This window comes from Schistocerca cancellata, chromosome 2 (genome assembly GCF_023864275.1).
Source record: "Schistocerca cancellata isolate TAMUIC-IGC-003103 chromosome 2, iqSchCanc2.1, whole genome shotgun sequence".
Taxonomy (NCBI): domain Eukaryota; kingdom Metazoa; phylum Arthropoda; class Insecta; order Orthoptera; family Acrididae; genus Schistocerca; species Schistocerca cancellata.
The window spans coordinates 1148739561-1148757816 of NC_064627.1; the positions used below are offsets into that span (position 1 = coordinate 1148739561).

The 18256-nt window shown below is 42.5% G+C and overlaps 1 protein-coding gene across 1 annotated transcript in view; it reads right to left on the reverse strand.

Moving 5' to 3' along the window:
* LOC126161283 (ATP-binding cassette sub-family C member 4-like) overlaps positions 1-18256 on the reverse strand; it is a 260323-nt gene that overhangs the window by 61424 nt on the left and 180643 nt on the right. Inside the window, exons 14-17 of the mRNA XM_049917023.1 lie at positions 10954-11414; positions 9954-10033; positions 7736-7886; positions 326-432 (exon numbers count right to left, since the gene is read on the reverse strand). Coding sequence (XP_049772980.1) covers positions 326-432; positions 7736-7886; positions 9954-10033; positions 10954-11414 — 799 coding nt within the window. The remainder of the gene's footprint in view (positions 1-325; positions 433-7735; positions 7887-9953; positions 10034-10953; positions 11415-18256) is intronic.

Here is an 18256-nt window from a genome sequence, read left to right on the forward strand (position 1 = left end):
GCAGTTCTGTCTGCAATTTTAGCTTAAACAAGTTTGCAGCAGTACTTTTAAATTTAAGGGGAGAAAGTTGATAAACCTACAGTGAAAATTCAGACAAGCTTAGATGCAATTACTGGGTCAGTTCTTTCACTGTATCAAACATTTTTATTTTAAGTAATTTGAATGTGTTTGAGTATATAATCACATCACAATATAAACTACAACAAATTAAAGAACCAAATTAGAGAATTACATTCCACAGCAGCAGCATCCTAAATTAATTATACTTTTGTTTCACATAACATGACCTTAAATAAATCTTAATAAAAATGTAAATAAAGAATACCTGAAGGCTGTCAAATTCTTTCATGACCATTTCTTGTGCTGCTGATGACCTTATTGTTGTAAGGCCATTGAGAGAGGCCGATACATACGAAAACACTGGGCTTCGAGCTGAAAGCATTAAACTACTTTTAATGATGCAACAATAATTGTCAAATCTAGTATTAGTTAGTGTAGCTGCAAATGTTTCAGTGGATACAAAACAGTATTACTCCAACACATTGACAAGTTTACTCTGTTCCCAACTGTACCAAACAAAAATGAAATCTACCAAGAAGATATAGTAAAGTGGCATTAATGGAGAAAGAAAAATGAAACATTAAATACAAAGTGTTACTGTACATCTACTTTAATCTCTCCCCATCACAACTGACTGAAATGCATGTGCTTTTTGATTTTGAAATTCCATCATATTCACATTTCAGATTTTTTCTGCAGCGTTTTTGGAGCAGCAAAGTTAATCTTGATTTGATATTTTATTATTAATAGTAGATGTTCCAATAATTTGTTCCAGTAATTAATCAAAATTTAATATTTTGTAAATGTTTCAGGAACTAAGATTATTCAAGAAGAGCCATACTGGAATTTAATTCTCAACATTAACAAGTACCAGTGCTGCACGTGTAATGAGAGGAACTGTATGCCACAGTTGACAAGACGACTAGATGTTGAGAGATCTTTTATTGGGTGTAAGTTTTGTATTACGTTTAGCTGTACATCAAATCTACTGAAGGATCATTATTTTAGTAGACAAAGCACATCACTGACACTAAGCGAAATATTCACAGTAAAGGACAAGAAATTTAAAAGAAGTTAAACAGTGATATTTTGAAATTAAAAATATAATTGTTAATGTGAAGATGAAATGTGAAAGGAAAATTTAAGAAACGAAGTATGCCTTGCATAACATTTTGACAGAAGATTTGCCAAGATTTGTGCAAGCATTGAAGGCTTACAAATAAATGTACAGAAAATCACACGCACTTGTGCAATAGTATTGCAATATAAATGAAGTGTAGTGTTCGTCAAAGGACGTGCAATTAATGTGCGAAAGCCACCGAGCGCTCGTATGATAAAATTATTTGTCTAGGTTGAGAAAACCTAACACGAAATGGCAAATTTGGGAGCTTCCACCCAGTGAGTTGAAACAAATTTTGCTGCCATAAGATGGTGTGACTGTGGCGAAAGTGAATGCGAGATAATTTTGAAATTTAACTACCTCAAATGCCAGGTACAGCAACTCAATAAAATGTGGTGATCCAAATAGGATGCACATTGTGTAAAATAGCAGAATGAACCAATTCTGCACTGTTTTGTGTGTATGTCAAAAGGTTTACTAGCCAAGAGAAACTTCAGAGTTTTATCTTGCCAGTGGCATCCATTAGACCATTTGTGGAAGTTCTGCCTGCTTCTTGTAAAAGGGACACGAAATTAAATTTGTAGGAGGATCCAAGCAAGATGCTCTTATGTTTTGGCTAACTCTAGAATCAAATTTGTGGAAAACTTATCACTATATTGTGAAAGTAATTTTGTTAAGAATGTTTGCAAGCATTACAAAAAACACCAAGAAACAAATTGTCAAGTCTGAAAACTTCAATTCCTAAGATGCACAACCTACAGAAATGGATTAATAAATACACAAACTACAATAAAACTGGAATTCCTGTATAGGAGACATTTTGGCACTTTTCAAGAGAGGGACTATTACCAGGTCCTCTATCCCATCAGCGAATTCCCTACGGAGAAGGATATCTACTAAAGCTAACACATCACCTGCAGATTTTAACTATGATGCATCTTTATGTATCAAGCATATCTCATTTATATTTGTTAACTTTTTTTTCTCTTCAGTCTATGCTTGTGTTATATGTGCTGTTCCTCCTTTTGTCATTGTGCATGGTGAATTTATATTTAATAATTACTGAATGTGTCCAGTATAAATGATATATTTATTTTTGAACATGTTAAAATGTGCGACTTCTTATGTAGCTATACAACGCATTTAAAATGACAACATCAACTGCATGTTAAATGCTTAAAGATTAATCAATAAATCAAACCAAACCCAATCAAGTCACCTAAATACTTGTAAAATTGTTGATAATGGTTCTCAGTATGAAAGCTGAGCAGTTTACGAATGTCATCAGTAATATCAATGTAGTAGAGGGGAAAAAGCACTATGCATACATGTACCCGGCAAAAATGGTAAACGTTGTCAAGAGTAGGAGTGATTTTCTGGGTTTAAGATATAGTTGTGATGAGAATTACAACACAGGCCAAGGTGTTTGTATTCAGAGACAACGAAACAATAGGTCTGAACTTTAGTACCAAAATGTGTCACAAAAATCTATAGCAATATTAAATACCTGTAAATCATTAGAGCACATATGTAGTGTACGGTGTCGTTTAACGCAAAGCAGATACGTTTTACTGCCTCCTTATGCAAGGAATGGTGAGAGTAAGGAAACTTCTGCATGGATACTCTGCAAATAACACTGAAGTGCCTGTTTAAACAATTTCTACATAATTTTGGAGACAGACCTGGATCTCTTGTGCCAACCACCACCTTGAAGTGGTGCAAACACACTGTGTCTTCTATTATTTGCTAGATACACTCCACTCTGTCTTCCTCCACAGTTTTGCCTTCTGCAGTTCACTGTAGTACCATGGAAGTTATTCTCTCCCTTCTGAACACATCAAAATATTCTGTCCTTTCAGTCAGTGTTTAACATCTACCTCTTTTCTCACCAGCTTTGCAGAGGACCACATCAGTTCTTATTAATCCAATTTACTTTTGGCATCATCCTTTAACAGCGTATCTCAAATGCTTAATTTCTTTTCTTTTCTGCTTTACCTCACTGTACATGGTTCACTTACATACAGACATAAGTAATCATGAATGCACAAACAAATTAAGATCTTTGTAGTAACTTGGGTACACAAGCTGTTAAATGTGAGGACTGTCAGCTTATCTGTCTTCGATACCTTCTGGATAATGAGAATGACACTCTTCCATAAATACAATGCTGTGCCTCCAGTCTCTGAATCTGCACACTAACTTGAATAATCATTTCATTTCCAATTTCCCCAACAATTTTACACACACACACACACACACACACACACACACACACACACACACACACACACACACACACACACACACACGTAGTATACGCAATCCACCAGACAGCACTGCTGCACATGTTATGTCATTTGGCCACCCTTACCCAGCTGCCAACAGTTGGACACTTGAGCTGAAACAACCTGTCCTGTATCTTCCAAATCAAGATGTTTCTTTTTCTATTATGTTGGCAGACAGTCTCTCTCCCTCACAGCTGCCCTTGATGCACTCTCCTCTCTGAATTTAACACTGAAATTACTATTGCACTCCTGATGTTAGTGTTATTGCTTTGTTTTTAATTTCACTAAAAGTTATTTTGTCTGTTCAATATACTTAATCTGTCTATCAATGACCATTTCTTTTTCAATTTCTTCAGATTTTCTGCAATTAATTTACTGTAGCTTCCCAACGCTTCCCAACACTTCCCACTGATTTCATTTCTGAGTGGCATACTGATGTATTCCTGTCTTTTTCCTAAGCATTTTTATATTTTCTTCTTTCATCAATCAGCTTAAGTGTTTCTTCTGTCAATCAAGATTCCCTTGCAATTACCTTTCTTATACCTATACTTGTCCGTCTAACTTCTGTGATTGCTCTTTCCAGAAATTTCTATTCCTTCTCAACAAAACTGACTACTGTGGTACTCATTATCACAGTACGAGGTGCATTCAAGTTCTAAGGCCTCAGATTTTTTTTATAATTAACTACTCACTCAAAAACGATGAAACTGGTGTTACTTCTCGAAGTAATCGCCCTGCAGACGTACACATTTTCACAATGCTGACGCCATGATTCCATGGCAGCGGCGAAGGCTTCTTTAGGAGTCTGTTTTGACCACTGGAAAATCGCTGAGGCAATAGCAGCACGGCTGGTGAATGTGCGGCCACGGAGAGTGTCTTTCATGGTTGGAAAAAGCCAAAAGTCACTAGGAGCCAGGTCAGGTGAGTAAGGAGCATGAGGAATCACTTCAAAGTTGTTATCGCGAAGAAACAGTTGAGTGACGTTAGCTCGATGTGCGTGTGCGTTGTCTTGGTGAAACAGCACATGCGCAGCCCTTCGCGGACGTTTTTCTTGCAGTGCAGGAAGGAATTTGTTCTTCAAAACACTTTTGTAGGATGCACCTGTTACCGTAGTGCCCTTTGGAACGCAATGGGTAAGGATTACACCCTCGCTGTCCCAAAACATGGACACCATTTTTTCAGCACTGGCGGTTACCCGAAATTTTTTTTGGTGGCGGTGAATCTGTGTGCTTCCATTGAACTGACTGGCACTGTTTCTGGATTGAAAAATGGCATCCACGTCTCATCCATTGTCACAACCGACGAAAAGAAAGTCGCATTCACGCTGTCGCGCGTCAACATTGCTTAGCAACATGCCACACGGGCAGCCACGTGGTCGTCCGTCAGCATTCGTGGCACCCACCTGGATGACACTTTTCGCATTTTCAGGTTGTCATGCAGGATTGTGTGCACAGAACCCAAAGAAATGCCAACTCTGGAGGCGATCTGTTCAACAGTCATTCGGTGATCCCCCAAAACAATTCTCTCCACTTTCTCGATCATGTCGTCAGACCGGCTTGTGCGATCCCGAGGTTGTTTCGGTTTGTTGTCACACGATGTTCTGTTCATTAAACTGTCGCACCCACGAACGCACTTTCGACACATCCGTAACTCCATCACCACATGTCGCCTTCAACTGGCGATGAATCTCAATTGGTTTCACACCACACAAATTCAGAAAACGAATGATTGCACGCTGTTCAAGTAAGGAAAACGTCGCCATTTTAAGTATTTATAACAGTTCTCATTCTCGCTGCTGGCGGTAAAATTCCATCTGCCATACGGTGCTGCCATCTCTGGGATGTATTGACAATGAACGTGGCCTCATTTTAAAACAATGCACATGTTTCTATCTCTTTCCAGTCCGGAGAAAAAAATCTGAGGCCTTAGAACTTCAATGCACCTCGTATCTACAACCTCTCAAATTCACTTTAACATTCCTCAGTAATTCAGCACTACTTCATTGCACATTTATTTTTCTGGTCAAATATCATAAATTTCATCCTAATTTTCATCATTACTATATTTTGATCCATGTCAGTATCTCCTATTGTATCTGCTGCTTGTGATGATGTCATGTTCACTTTAACTATTGTTGTTGGCATTGGTTTGCTGTCACTCCTGATTAGTACAGCTGTATCACTTAATGTTTACAGCAACTCTGTCTTTGCCCCACCTTCTTACTCACAATGAACCCTACTCCAAATAGGCCACTTTCTGCTGTTTTTTACATTACCAGATAATATTTAGACCAGATATCTGTCTTCTGACCACCTACCTTCCTGAAGATCTCAATGGGGAGACTACTTCAGAATAAAACTTCCTGGCACATTAAAACTGTGTGCTGGATCAAGACTAACTTCAGACCTTTGCCTCTCAAGGGCAAGTGCTCTACCAACTTGCCTGCGAAAGGCAAAGGTCCCAACTTCGCGTCTCAGTCTGTCACACGGTTTTAAACAGCCAGGAAGTTTCATATCAGGGCACACTCCATTGCAGAGTGAAAATCTCATTCTACTTCAGAATATTTTGTTCAGTGAGATATCATCATTACACTTTTTCAATTACAGCCTACATTCCCTGTGAACACAGATTGTGCATCCTAAATGCAGTGGTTGCCATTGCTTTCATCCACAATGACTGTAATTCTTTCACCTTTAGGGGCAGTTTCCCTTCTCAAGGACAAGAAAATGCTCTGAACTTCTATCTGTCCTCTAGTAGAGGTCAATGGCAGAATGAGGGCACCACCTTACCACAGAAGGCTTTCAAACCATTGCTGCCTATTTTGAAAAGAAAAGAAGAGAAAAGACAGAAAAAAAATTAAGAAGTGACTGGTATTGACTCTCATACTCAGGACATTTACTTAGCAGCAACGCATGACTGTTCACACTTGCCTTGATCAATTTGGAATTTTAAATGTAAACTCAATGTGAGGCACCATGATCCTATCTCTAATGCACCAAATGTGTAGCAACAAACGGAATATACATGTTGGGAAATAGTTGTTAAGGCTGGGGGTTTATTAAATCTTTGTCTAGACTTTACAACATACCACTACTTTTTGTGTGCAAATTCAAGTGTACAATTTTATTGGTACTGGAAGCTTTTACTGTATGGAAGTTATTTGTGCCTACCAGCGCAACACCTGAAAATGTTTTAACATCAATCTGAGATTCACGAGAACTAAATAATAGCTGAAAGCATTTTCTGGCAAGTTTTAAAGCAACAGGATACTTAATATTTGAAAAAAAGAAAACTAAGAAATTAGTGATGGTGATGGCCTTTGAAGTAGCACCCATCCCACAAGTCGTTTTTTGTGAAACAGAGTAAGAGTTCTGCCAAACTGTCTTCCAGTGGAGAGTGCGAACATACCTGTAGTGAACTGTTTATCCACTGATACAGAGGTGATTTATTTTTATGATTTTTTCAGTGTTAAGCATTTTAGGAGTATGGATTTCAGGTATTTTGTATTAGTGGAAACTAAGTTTATCGAAGCTCAAACATTGATGTCATGATACCAATTAAAAACACTGACAGTATATGAGAAACATGTTCAAAAATATTTCTGACTCCAAGACATTGATATCATGTGGCAGATCATTAAACAACAATTAGTGAACTATCATCCTGCTTCTCTTTGTGTTACTTGTTGGAGGGATGGAGAGGTTGTATTTTTCCAAAGGAACATGGAGTAACAGAAAATCCTGACAAACAATGTTTGAGACCATTTTGTCTTGGCAAAACACTTCCATGAACTGGCTAAATATGGTCATCTCTTTGGGATGTGAAGTGCACAGGTAATTTGTGTCAGTAAACCAATAAATTTTTGTTATAGTGACCAGAAATACTCTGTTTTGCAAATGAGCCTTCTCAAATTGTGTTACTAGACTTAAGCAGGCCTCTGGCTTTCCCAAAATTTGACAACTTACTATATTCAGCAATGCAGCACAATTTGCATAAATTAAGGTTAGGACATAATCTTATGTCTCTAACATATTAGCAAACCCCTAATATCACAGAGAAAGACTAATTACACATCAATAATCGAAGTGTCTTAAAGTTACAGTTGTTGCCCGCTTTTTTCTGGATCATCATTTCAAACATTTGTTTTGAATTCATTTTCTGCTGAGTTAAGCTTTTGAAAGCTTAATTAACATTTGTCTTCAACCTTAGCAAAAATCAGTGTTTACATTTTTCAGTTACAGGTACTTTAAATAAATGGTGATGTACTTACTGACTCCTTCCAGTCGTTTGATGTCTTGTGCTGTCTCAAGGTACACACAGCGTATTTTGTAAAACAATGGACCAAGGATAATGATCACAATTATGAAGTAATAGTTCACAATTACGACCATTATTAGTATCCCTGTCATGACAAGGAATATCTGAAAAATTGAAAATTTTATTAATAAATATTATAATACATTCTGGTTCAAATGGCTCTGAGCACTATGGGACTTGACTTCTGAGGTCATCAGTCCCCTAGAACTTAGAACTACTTAAATCTAACTAACCTAAGGACATCACACACATCCATGTCCGAGGCAGAATTCGAACTTGCAACCATAGCGGTCGCGCGGTGCCGGACTGAAGCGCCTACAACCGCTCGGCCACACCAGCCGGCATTACATTCTGATGAGAATTTATTGTGTGTGTTAGAAATCTACTGTGAAATTATGGAAGAACTGTCTTTGCACTAATAAAACGTCTAATGGCATACATTAATAGTTTTTAATTCTTCTTCACTTCCTTCTCTGCTTTCCTCTATGAAACCCTCCACCAGAAATAATCTCTCTCTCTCTCTCTCTCTCTCTCTCTCTCTCTCTCTCTCTCTATATCTATCTATCTCACAAGCTGCAGAACTATTCTCAGAACTGATTATGGCCCCCTGATTCTGAGTTGAATGGAAGGCAGGAACCAGAGAATTCAAATGTTCTGTGTAGAGATGGGTCGTTCGCAAACTAACAGGTCCAAAGGAACGGTACATCGAGATGAACAGAATGAGCAAAGAATGAATTCTAAGAAACAATCTTTCACAGTTCACTTCAGCTAAGGCTTTCTACTTATAGTTCCCAGGAATGGGAAATGGTCAGTCTTGTTCCCCCAACGCCAGGTCAGCGGTCTCGTTCCAGCCTCAGTCCCATTCCCATCTGTCTCAGTCTCAGTTCAGACGGACTCTTACTCCTTCGCATGGCCACTCATTGCAGTTCCACTGTCCATTCTAGATCTGTTTCAAACTTTTTTTGAACTTTGAACTTCTGGTTCTCTTCGGATTCAATTCAGGATCCATGACCGGTAATTAAAACTTGTTTTATAATTACGTATATTACATAAAAATTATGTCGTACGTAATACATACATCTTTTCAGGTGACAAAACTGCATATCAGCTTACTTCACTATTTCAATAAAAAGCAGAAGAAATACTTGTAAAAAGGCAAGAGTTTTTTGTTATTAGAAGTCGGCACGGCACACACGAATAGCCATTTTCCGTCTTTTTTGATCCAAGATATAAGAGCATGTTCACTGTTATGTAAGTTATGTAAGTTATGTTACAACCGAATGAAGCCCAACTCCATAATCTTGCGTCTGATGTTACATTTAGTAAAGAGAATACGAGAATTTCTACAATATTATTTCAGTGGTACAGGATGGCGCACAAAAGAATCAGCCTCAAGTACTAGACTGCTCATTGTCGCCCACCAATTGTTACCTATTGTTTTGAAGTAGTTGTTTGCATTATCTTATTTGTTATTTCTTCACTACCTAATTATTACATGTTTATCTATTCTGCTCGTAGCAGTTAACAAATCATGCGTAATTGGTGACTGCTACCCAGTTAGGTGGAAATGTGTGAAGTGAACACAAGGGCATACTTTCATTTTATCAGGAAACTCTCCATTAAGTGCAGATAATGATAGTTGTAAACAACACCAAGGTATCGGTGCAAGAGCCAAAGAAATGCCTCCCACATGAAAGAGTATTAAAATCATAGGAATTAATTATACTCAAGCACTCTTAACGAAGTCCCACAGTTTGAAATGCTCCTAAAAAGCAATGGAGCCCATGTAATACTAGGTACAAAATGTTGGCTAAAACCCTAAATTGATGGCACTGTTGTTACTGGGAAGTTCAGGAGTCTATCAAAAAGATAGACTAGCGAAAAACTGAGGCAGTGTATTTGCCCCACCGAGAGAAACCGAAACCCACCGAGAGAAACTGAAACCCACCGAGAGAACCCACTTTTTTGTCATCCTTTCTCCAACATTTCAACTATAATCTCTTAGCCTTAAAAACGAATCTATAGGAAGAGATGTCATGTGTAATATACAGTTTGAGGTACAGACACATTTTATTCCTTTGGAATCAGTTATTGTGGGCTATGAATTTAAGGCAAAAACTGACAGTGCTAAAATGAGGTATTACTGAAAAAGTGTAAGTACTTTTAGTTACCTGTATAGCATCTAGCATAGCTCTAGGGAGCATTTCATCAACTGCACCCATGTCCTTTGAGAAACGATTCAACACTCGACCTTAAAAAGCAATTATTATTCAGTACATAGAAACAATAGGAACAGAACTAATACATACTCAACAATCACCACTAGCAAAGAAAAACAGATTACTGGCAACATCTTAATCAAGAAACAGTAATAGCTTATAATAACTGTTTCTACACGTTTTAATGTAGAATCTGTTAGAAAAATTGTTTTTGATCCAGTACTGAGAAAGAGAAAAAAATGACAGCGCTGACTTAAGAGGTCAATGACTGTGCAGTAACAATGGTGAGAATGTTGATAGTGTGCAAATTCCAATAGTAGTAGTATGACGCTGAGATGAAAAGAATTTAAGTATCTGCCACAAAAACAGATAAGTGCACACAGTAACTAGTTTTTCTGTCTGAGATTGGGCTAGGAAATGTTTCACAATAAAAGAATCAGGAAAGAAATGAAATAAGAAAAATAGCATCAGAATTGAAGTTCTCACTTGATTATTTGACAAAATATGGATTCATGTGTGCGACACTGTGAATAAATGCTTTGAAGGAAACAGTGAACTACGAATATTGTGAAATGGAAGTGTCGGTCCGTGTTCAGCTGTTGATCTAAGCAGAACACTGGTGTATAGATGTGTAGCGTATGATACGACTCCTCTTGTGAGAGAAAGGAACAGGAGGTGAGAGAAAATTGAGGAAAGGAGGCAGTGGATCCAAAATATAAATATTAACCACTAAGTATTATTCCACCCTCGATATTACCGAGTCACAGAGTTCAACCAGGTTTACAAATTTGCACATATGCCAGTTGTGTTCATTGCAGCTTGGTAAGCATAAGCTCATTCTCCATGAGAAGTTCTGTTAACTATCTAATGAAAATAAAGCTACCTATCAAAATAAACAATTTTAAACACGGAAAAACTGAATTTTAGGAGACGAAGATAAAGCTATACGTACCTGATGGATTGGTGTCAAAGAAACGCATCGTTCCTTTCAATATAGTATTAAACATTCTATCATGAAGCCCCTGTGAAGAATTCATTGTAATTTTGAAGAAGACTAGGGATCTCAGTATAGTTATAGTTATACTTCCAATTATACATATAGTATATATGTATATATACTGATCTCTGGTGAAGAACATAGATCTGTGATAAATTGGATGATTATCATAATCTTTTAGAGTCAAGCTGGGATTATTTTCTTCTGAAAACTCTGAATCATTCCACTCAGTAGAAACATCAAGTCCCAGAATTGCTTCAGTTGTATTCAGAATGTCAAATAACGTAGTGTTTGAGAATGGATTTGACTCATCAAGGAGAAATTCAGCTTCAAAACTGGGAACAGAACTGCTGTTCGGCATATTATAAGCATCCTGCTTAGCTATTAATTCCTTCCTTAGTTGCTCCTGGTTAGTCCTGGAAAACAACAGGAAGAAGATTATTCTAAAGTTTCTGCATTGTTAACAAAAAACTCATATATTAGAGAGAGAGAGAGAGAGAGAGAGAGAGATATGAGAGAGAGAGAGAGAGAGAGAGAGAGAGAGAGAGAGAGAGAGAGAGAGAGAGAGAGAGAGAGAGAGAGAGATTAGAGATTGGTTGGTTGGTTGGTTGTTTGAGGTTTAAGGAACCAAACAGCAAGGTCATCAGTCCCTTGTTTCAAATATGCTCCATTCCGATAATGGGACATCTCGGGAAACTCAGAACAATAAAACAGAAAAAGGTAAAAACGTGAAAGGGCAGTCATGTTGTCATTGGTAAAAACAAAATGAGGGAAGTCGGCAAGAGAACGAACCCAACACTATGCTGAAGCAGCATAGGCAAGACCACCTGTGACTTAAAACGTGCAACCGCTAGAATGTAGAAATACGTATGGGAAAAGGAGACTAACCGAGCCTTAAAAAAACGGGTAAAAACGGAGTAAAAGGGGAAGAAAAGAGGATCTCGGTCAGGGAGGTGAATCGGGAATCTCTAAACACGGCTTACCGTGGGAGACACCCAAACACTCACCGCCCTGCCCCAACACCAGAGAGAGATTAAAAACCTTAAAACTGAGAATAAAAACCACTTTCCCAGAGGAAACCGAGAACCAGAGAGACCATCTGTGAATCGTCAGCCAACATCAAAGGTAAAGTGTGGGGGAGTCTGCACTTAGCACGCAGAGCCAAAAGAAGGGGGCATTCAACCAAAATGTGGGCTACCGACTGGAAGCCTCCACAAACACATAGTGGGGGTGGCTCATCACGCAAAAGAAAACCATGGGTCAGCCTGGTATGGCCAATGCGGAGACGGCACAGTGTGGTCGAGTCCTTTCGGGAGAGACGAAAGGAAGAACGCCATGGGCCTGGTGTCACCTTAATCGCACGAAGTTTATTAGACAGGGGAGTAGCCTCCCAAGAATTGGCCCACGACTGTGCGAAGTGGGATTAGATGTGAAGCCGTAAATCCGCTGCAGGAGGGGTTACAGAAAACGGGGGTAAGTGACTGCTCCCCCAGCCAAACGATCAGAGAGCTCATTACCCGGGATACCCACATGGCCAGGGACCCAAAGGAAGTAAATGGAACAAGCAGCACGGTGAATATCAGCGAGATTGTCATGGGTGTCAGAGACCAAGGGATGGCGCGAATAACACCGGTCAATAGCAAGAAGGCCACTCATCGAGTCCGTACATAACAAAACGCAGTTGTGTTGGGACTGTTTAATAAAGGTAAGGGCCTGGGAAATTGCCATCAATTCCGCAGTAAACACCCCACATTTAGGTGGCAGCAGATGACTTTCCATTCCAACAGAGGACGCGAAGGCATACCCAACATGATAAGCAGATTTAGAGCCAACAGTGTAAAAAACAACAGCATCCCGAAACTCCCATAAAATTTGGCGGAAAGGAACGGAACACCACCGGGCAGATGGAATCTTTCGGACCTCGGCGGAGATCCACCCGAATTCGAGGCTGAGGAACTAACCAAGGAGGGGTGGAGGGGAGGGAGTGAGGAAGACAGGACAAAGAAGGAAGCTGGAAATCACGGCAAAGAGACGCAAGGCGGAGCCCAACCGGTAAACCCGCTCGAGGGCGGGAGTCGGGTGGGCGACATCCGTGGTCTGGGAACAGGACAGAATAGGAAGGATGAATGGGAGAGGAACGGATAGTGAGTGCATAAGACACCAGAAGCTGGGACCGCCGAACAAAAAGGGGGGGGGGGGGGGGGATCCCAGCTTCAACCAGGAGACTATCAACAGGGCTAGTAGGGAAGGCACCGGTGGCCAAACGGATACCACGATGGTGGACTGGATCCAGCACGTGCAGTGTGGAAGGAGCAGCTGAACCATAAACTTGACAACCATAGTCCAAGCGAGACAGAACTAGAGCACAATAAAGACAGAGTAGGAGTGAACGGTCCGCACTCCAAGAGGAGTGGGCAAGGAAGCGAAGGACATTGAGTTTACAGACACATCCTACCTTCATGAGTATAATATGGTGCAGCCAAGTGAGCTTGTTGTCAAAAAGAAGACCCAGGAAACGAAACTGTGGGACCACAGACAATCGGTGGGCATCGAGATAGAGCTCTGGATCAGGATGGATCGTAGTACGGTGACAGAAGTGGACCACCCGCGATTTTAGAGGAGAGAATTGGATCCCATGTGAGATGGTCCATGCAGAGGTATGCCGTATAGCTACCTGGAGTTGCCGTTCTGCAGATGCCATCGATGAGGAACTAACCCAAATGCAGAAATCCTCCACAAACAGGGCAGGGGCAACCAAGGGACCGACAGAGGCCACAAGTCCATCGATTGCAATGAGGAAAAGAAGGACACTCAAGACAGAACCCTGTGGAATGCCCGCCTCCTGAGTCTGTGGAGAACTAAAAGCAGTACCAACTTGGACTCTGAATGACTGGCGGATACAAATCTGGAGTGGGCCCCGAAGACCCCACTGATGAAGGGTAAGTAAGATGTGATGGCGCCAGGCCATGTCTTAGGCCTTGCGAAGGTCAAAAAAACACTGCAACCAAATGGCGGCGCTGGGAAAAAGCCTTCCGAACTACAGATTCCAAGCGAAGTAAATGGTTGATTGGAGACCGTTCCTTTCGAAAGCCACACTGGTAAGGGGACAATAGATCCCGAGATTTGAGGACCCAATTGAGCCGACAGGCTACCATCTGTTCAAGTAACTTACAAACAACATTGGTCAAACTAATTGGCCGATAGCTGTCAACAGATAGGGGGTTCTTACCAGGCTTAAGGACAGGAACCACAATGCTATCCCTCCGCTGAGAAGGGAATTCACCCTGGAGCCAAATATGGTTAAACACCTGAAGAAGATGTTGCCGTTGTGGAGCACTGAGATGTTGAAGCAGTTGGTTATGAATGGAATCTGGGCCAGGGGCCGTATCATGAGAAGAAGATAGAGCAGAAAGAAATTCCCATTCAGTAAAAGGTTCGTTGTAAGATTCTGACTCGCAAGGGGTGAAACATAAGGTGGAAGCTTGAGCCCGCTGTTTTTGATGAAGGAAAGCGGCTGGATAGGAGGCTGACACGGATGCCACTGCAAAATGGGTCACAAGATGTTCTGCAAGAACTAATGGGTCCGTACAAATGCCATCTGGGAGATAAAGGCCTGGGAGGGTGGACTGCCGATGGCAACCTTGGAGAGAGCGAAGTGTAGCCCATACCCGTGACAGAGGGACAGTAGAACCAAGGGAACAAACGAATCGTTCCCAACATATCCACTTGCTCTGTTTGATTAAGTAACGGGCTTTAGCGCGAAGGCGTTTAAAGGTAGTAAGGCTGGCTACGGATGGGTGCCTCAAAGTGTTGCAAGGCTCGACGGCGATCACGGATGGCAATGGCAATGGTCGTACTCCACCATGGGACTTGCCGGCGACGAAATGGTCCAGATGAGTGCGGGACAGCAAGGCTAGCAGCGCGAACCATCGCGTCAGACACGTCACCGAGGACGTCATCAATACAACCCGACAAAGAGGGAGGAAACACGACCTGTGCAGTGTATAGAGGCCAATCGGCACGTTGGAAAGACCAACGAGGCAACCTGTCCATGGGGGAGCGGGAAGGGAGCGTGAAGCGGGAAATGGTCACTATCACAAAGGTCGTCGTGTGGTGACCAGTGTAATGAAGGGAGGAGAGAGGGAGAAGAAAGAGAAAGATCAATGGCAGAAAAGGTACCATGACCAGCACTGAAATGATTAGGGGAGCCATCGTTAAGAAGGCACAAGTCGTGGTCTGTAATAAACTGACCTAAGAGAAGACCTCGTCTAGATGTAAAGGCACTGCCCCACAAGGGATGATGAGCATTAAAATCCCCAAGGAGGAGGAAGGGAGGAGGAAGGGAGGAGGAAGGGAGGAGGAAGGGAGGAGGAAGGGAGGAGGAAGTTGCTGAAGAAGGGCAGTTAAGGCAGCAGGTGTAAGAGTCATGTCAGGAGGGAGATAAAGATTGCAAACTGTGACCGCAGAGTCTAAGTGGACCCTAACAGCAACCGCTTCCAATGTAGTGTGAAGAGGAATCCACGTGCTAGCAATGTCTGTACGGACCAACGTACAAACGCCACCAGAAGCCCACAGGGGTCCGACCCGATTTCGACAGAAAACACGAAACCCACGGAGGGTCGGTGAGTGAGAATCAGTAAAATGAGATTCCTGGAGAACCACACAAGCTGCAGAGTAAGACAAAAGAAGGCATTTCAATTCCGGAAGGTGACGATAGTATCCATTACAATTCCATTGCAGAACCACAGAACGATGATTTAAATGGAGGTTGAACACGCTAAAGCCAGTCATACCGCCGGGTCCCCACCCGTCACCGACAAGGAGGGGCGACATCCATGAACGACAGGTGAGAATCCGGTTGTGAAGTCTGGGAAGGGACCTCCGGTGACACCAGAGGCTCTTTGTCCCGGGACTTATGTTTCTTCTTCCGTTCAGGCTGAGATCGAGGAGGGCTGTGTGGCATGAAGGAGCCAGCTGCAGCAAGATCAGGAACAGAAAGAGACCAGGCGACCTGGGGGCCGACAGACCGCAGCTCTCGCGGTCGTCGCGCGGCAGCAGACCTTCGGCCTGGAAGGTGCCGGGAAGGGGCATCCCGGGAGAGGTGCCCTTGACCGGCAGACGCCGAAGGAGTGGGACACTTCTCCAGCTGGGGAGGGGGAGCAGCACCCAGAGGAGAAGGTGTGGGAGCCACAGGAGGGGGGGGGGGGGGGAGGAGAGGGGTCCGGGATGGGGGTAAGGAAGGGGGAGGAAGGGGTGAAGATGTAACCGAGGCGTAACTAGATGTCATGGACACAGGGTGGAGTCGTGCATATTTCTTACAGGCCTCTGTGTAGGTTAAACTATCGAGGGACTTCTGTATCTTTTTTTCCTTCTTATATACTGGGCAATCTGGTGAACGTGGAGAATGACTACCATGACAATTTACACATACAGGAGGGGGAACACAGGGGCTCCCCTCATGGAGTGGGCGTCCACAGTCACCACAGAGAGGGGCCTGGGAACAGCGGGAAGACATGTGGCCAAAACGCAAGCACTTAAAACACCTCATAGGAGGTGGGATGTACGGCTTCACATCACAGCGATAGACCATAATCTTAACTTTCTCAGGGAGGGTATCCCCTTCAAAGGTGAGGATAAAGGCACCAGTATCAATATGATTGTCTTATGACCCTTCTGAACATGCCGAACAAAGTGAACACCCCGCTGTCCGAGATTGTCCCGAAGTTCCTCATCAGTTTGAAGGATGAGGTCCCTGTGAAAAATCACACCTTGTACCATATTTAGAGACTGGTGGGGGGTAATGGACACAGGTATTGTGCCAAGATGGGTACAGGCACGAAGGGCCGCAGATTGGGCAGCTGAAGCAGTTTTTATCAGCAACGAACCCGACCGCATCTTGCTCAGGGAGTCCACTTTGCCAAACTTGTCTTCAATGTGTTCCAGAAAGAATAAAGGTTTGGTATTGGTGAAAGTATCTCCATCAGTCCTGGTGCAAACTAGATAACGGGGGAAAGGTTTCGCCCCTAGCCGACTAGCCACGGAAGGGAAGGCCGAAGGCGCAAGAGAAGCAGCACTTGAGGAATCAGTTCCACGCAGAGAGACGGCCGCAGAAGAACGGCCAGAGTTCTGGACCCGTATGCGTTTCATTTGCATAGCGTTCGCCCTGATACCACCCACTCCGATCAGGGGCTATCCTCACGGGCGCCACCCAGCCACAGCAAGGGCCGTCTGGCACGGCTGCCATTGCCGGGAGTTCCGATGCTCCAGGAGGATGAGCAACCACTCCAAGGCATGCATGAGGAGGTCACAGCTCAGGTATCAGAAGTGTGATCCCTGTGTGTTCGGGGGGCTCAACCGAAAGGGTACATAGCGACCCCACCACACGGGCTGGCTACCGTGCTGGCTATGCACCCTAGCATCAGACAACGACGTGAAAGGAAAGGTGGAATGTACTAGGAGGGCGCACGTCGGAGACACTAGGTAAGGTGCTCTTCCCCAAATGGCTCACACCACGGAGGAGAAATTTTGTAATGGAGGTCAAACCCCAGAGGGGGACCAAGGAATGCCAAAAGGAGGAGATGATTATGCAACAAAGCCGAATTGGAAAACCAACAGAACCAGGAGGATAGCGGGGGCCAACATAAGCAAGGACACCAAGAGAGGGAGAGGAGAGGGCAAGGGGGAGGGGGAAAGGAGCAAGGAGGGGAAGGGAAAGGAAATGCAGCCCTGGAGAGAAAGAAGGCTGCAATGGCTTGGGGCCCCGTGCTCGCCACGCACGTATCCACAAAAGAGTTGTGGACCCTCTGAGGGGAGATATTATAGAGAGAGAGAGAGAGAGAGAGAGAGAGAGAGAGAGAGAGAGAGAGAGAGAGATTAGAGAACTATTATGTACTGATGTAGTACTTTTAATTTTCCAAGCAACAAGCACTGCAAATCATTGTTAAATATGCATGTCTGTAACATTATGCTGCTGTTTCTGATTCCCACAGCTACATGGTAGAGCTAGTGATGAATTGTATGCTTTAGTCCATGCCTTGCAGTATTATCAAGTAGGAGCTAATGTAACATGGTATCTGTTTTACAGCCACATACCAACCATAGCTTCAAGTGTTTCATTGAAGTCTGGAGGAAATGACAAGAGCACTAATCAGAATATTAAGGAACAAATGAAAGCTACTACACTACAAGAGTAAAGAAGCTTTCACGTTAGGTCTGCCATAGCATAAATTTAAAAAGTTGAATAATGTGTATTTTATCA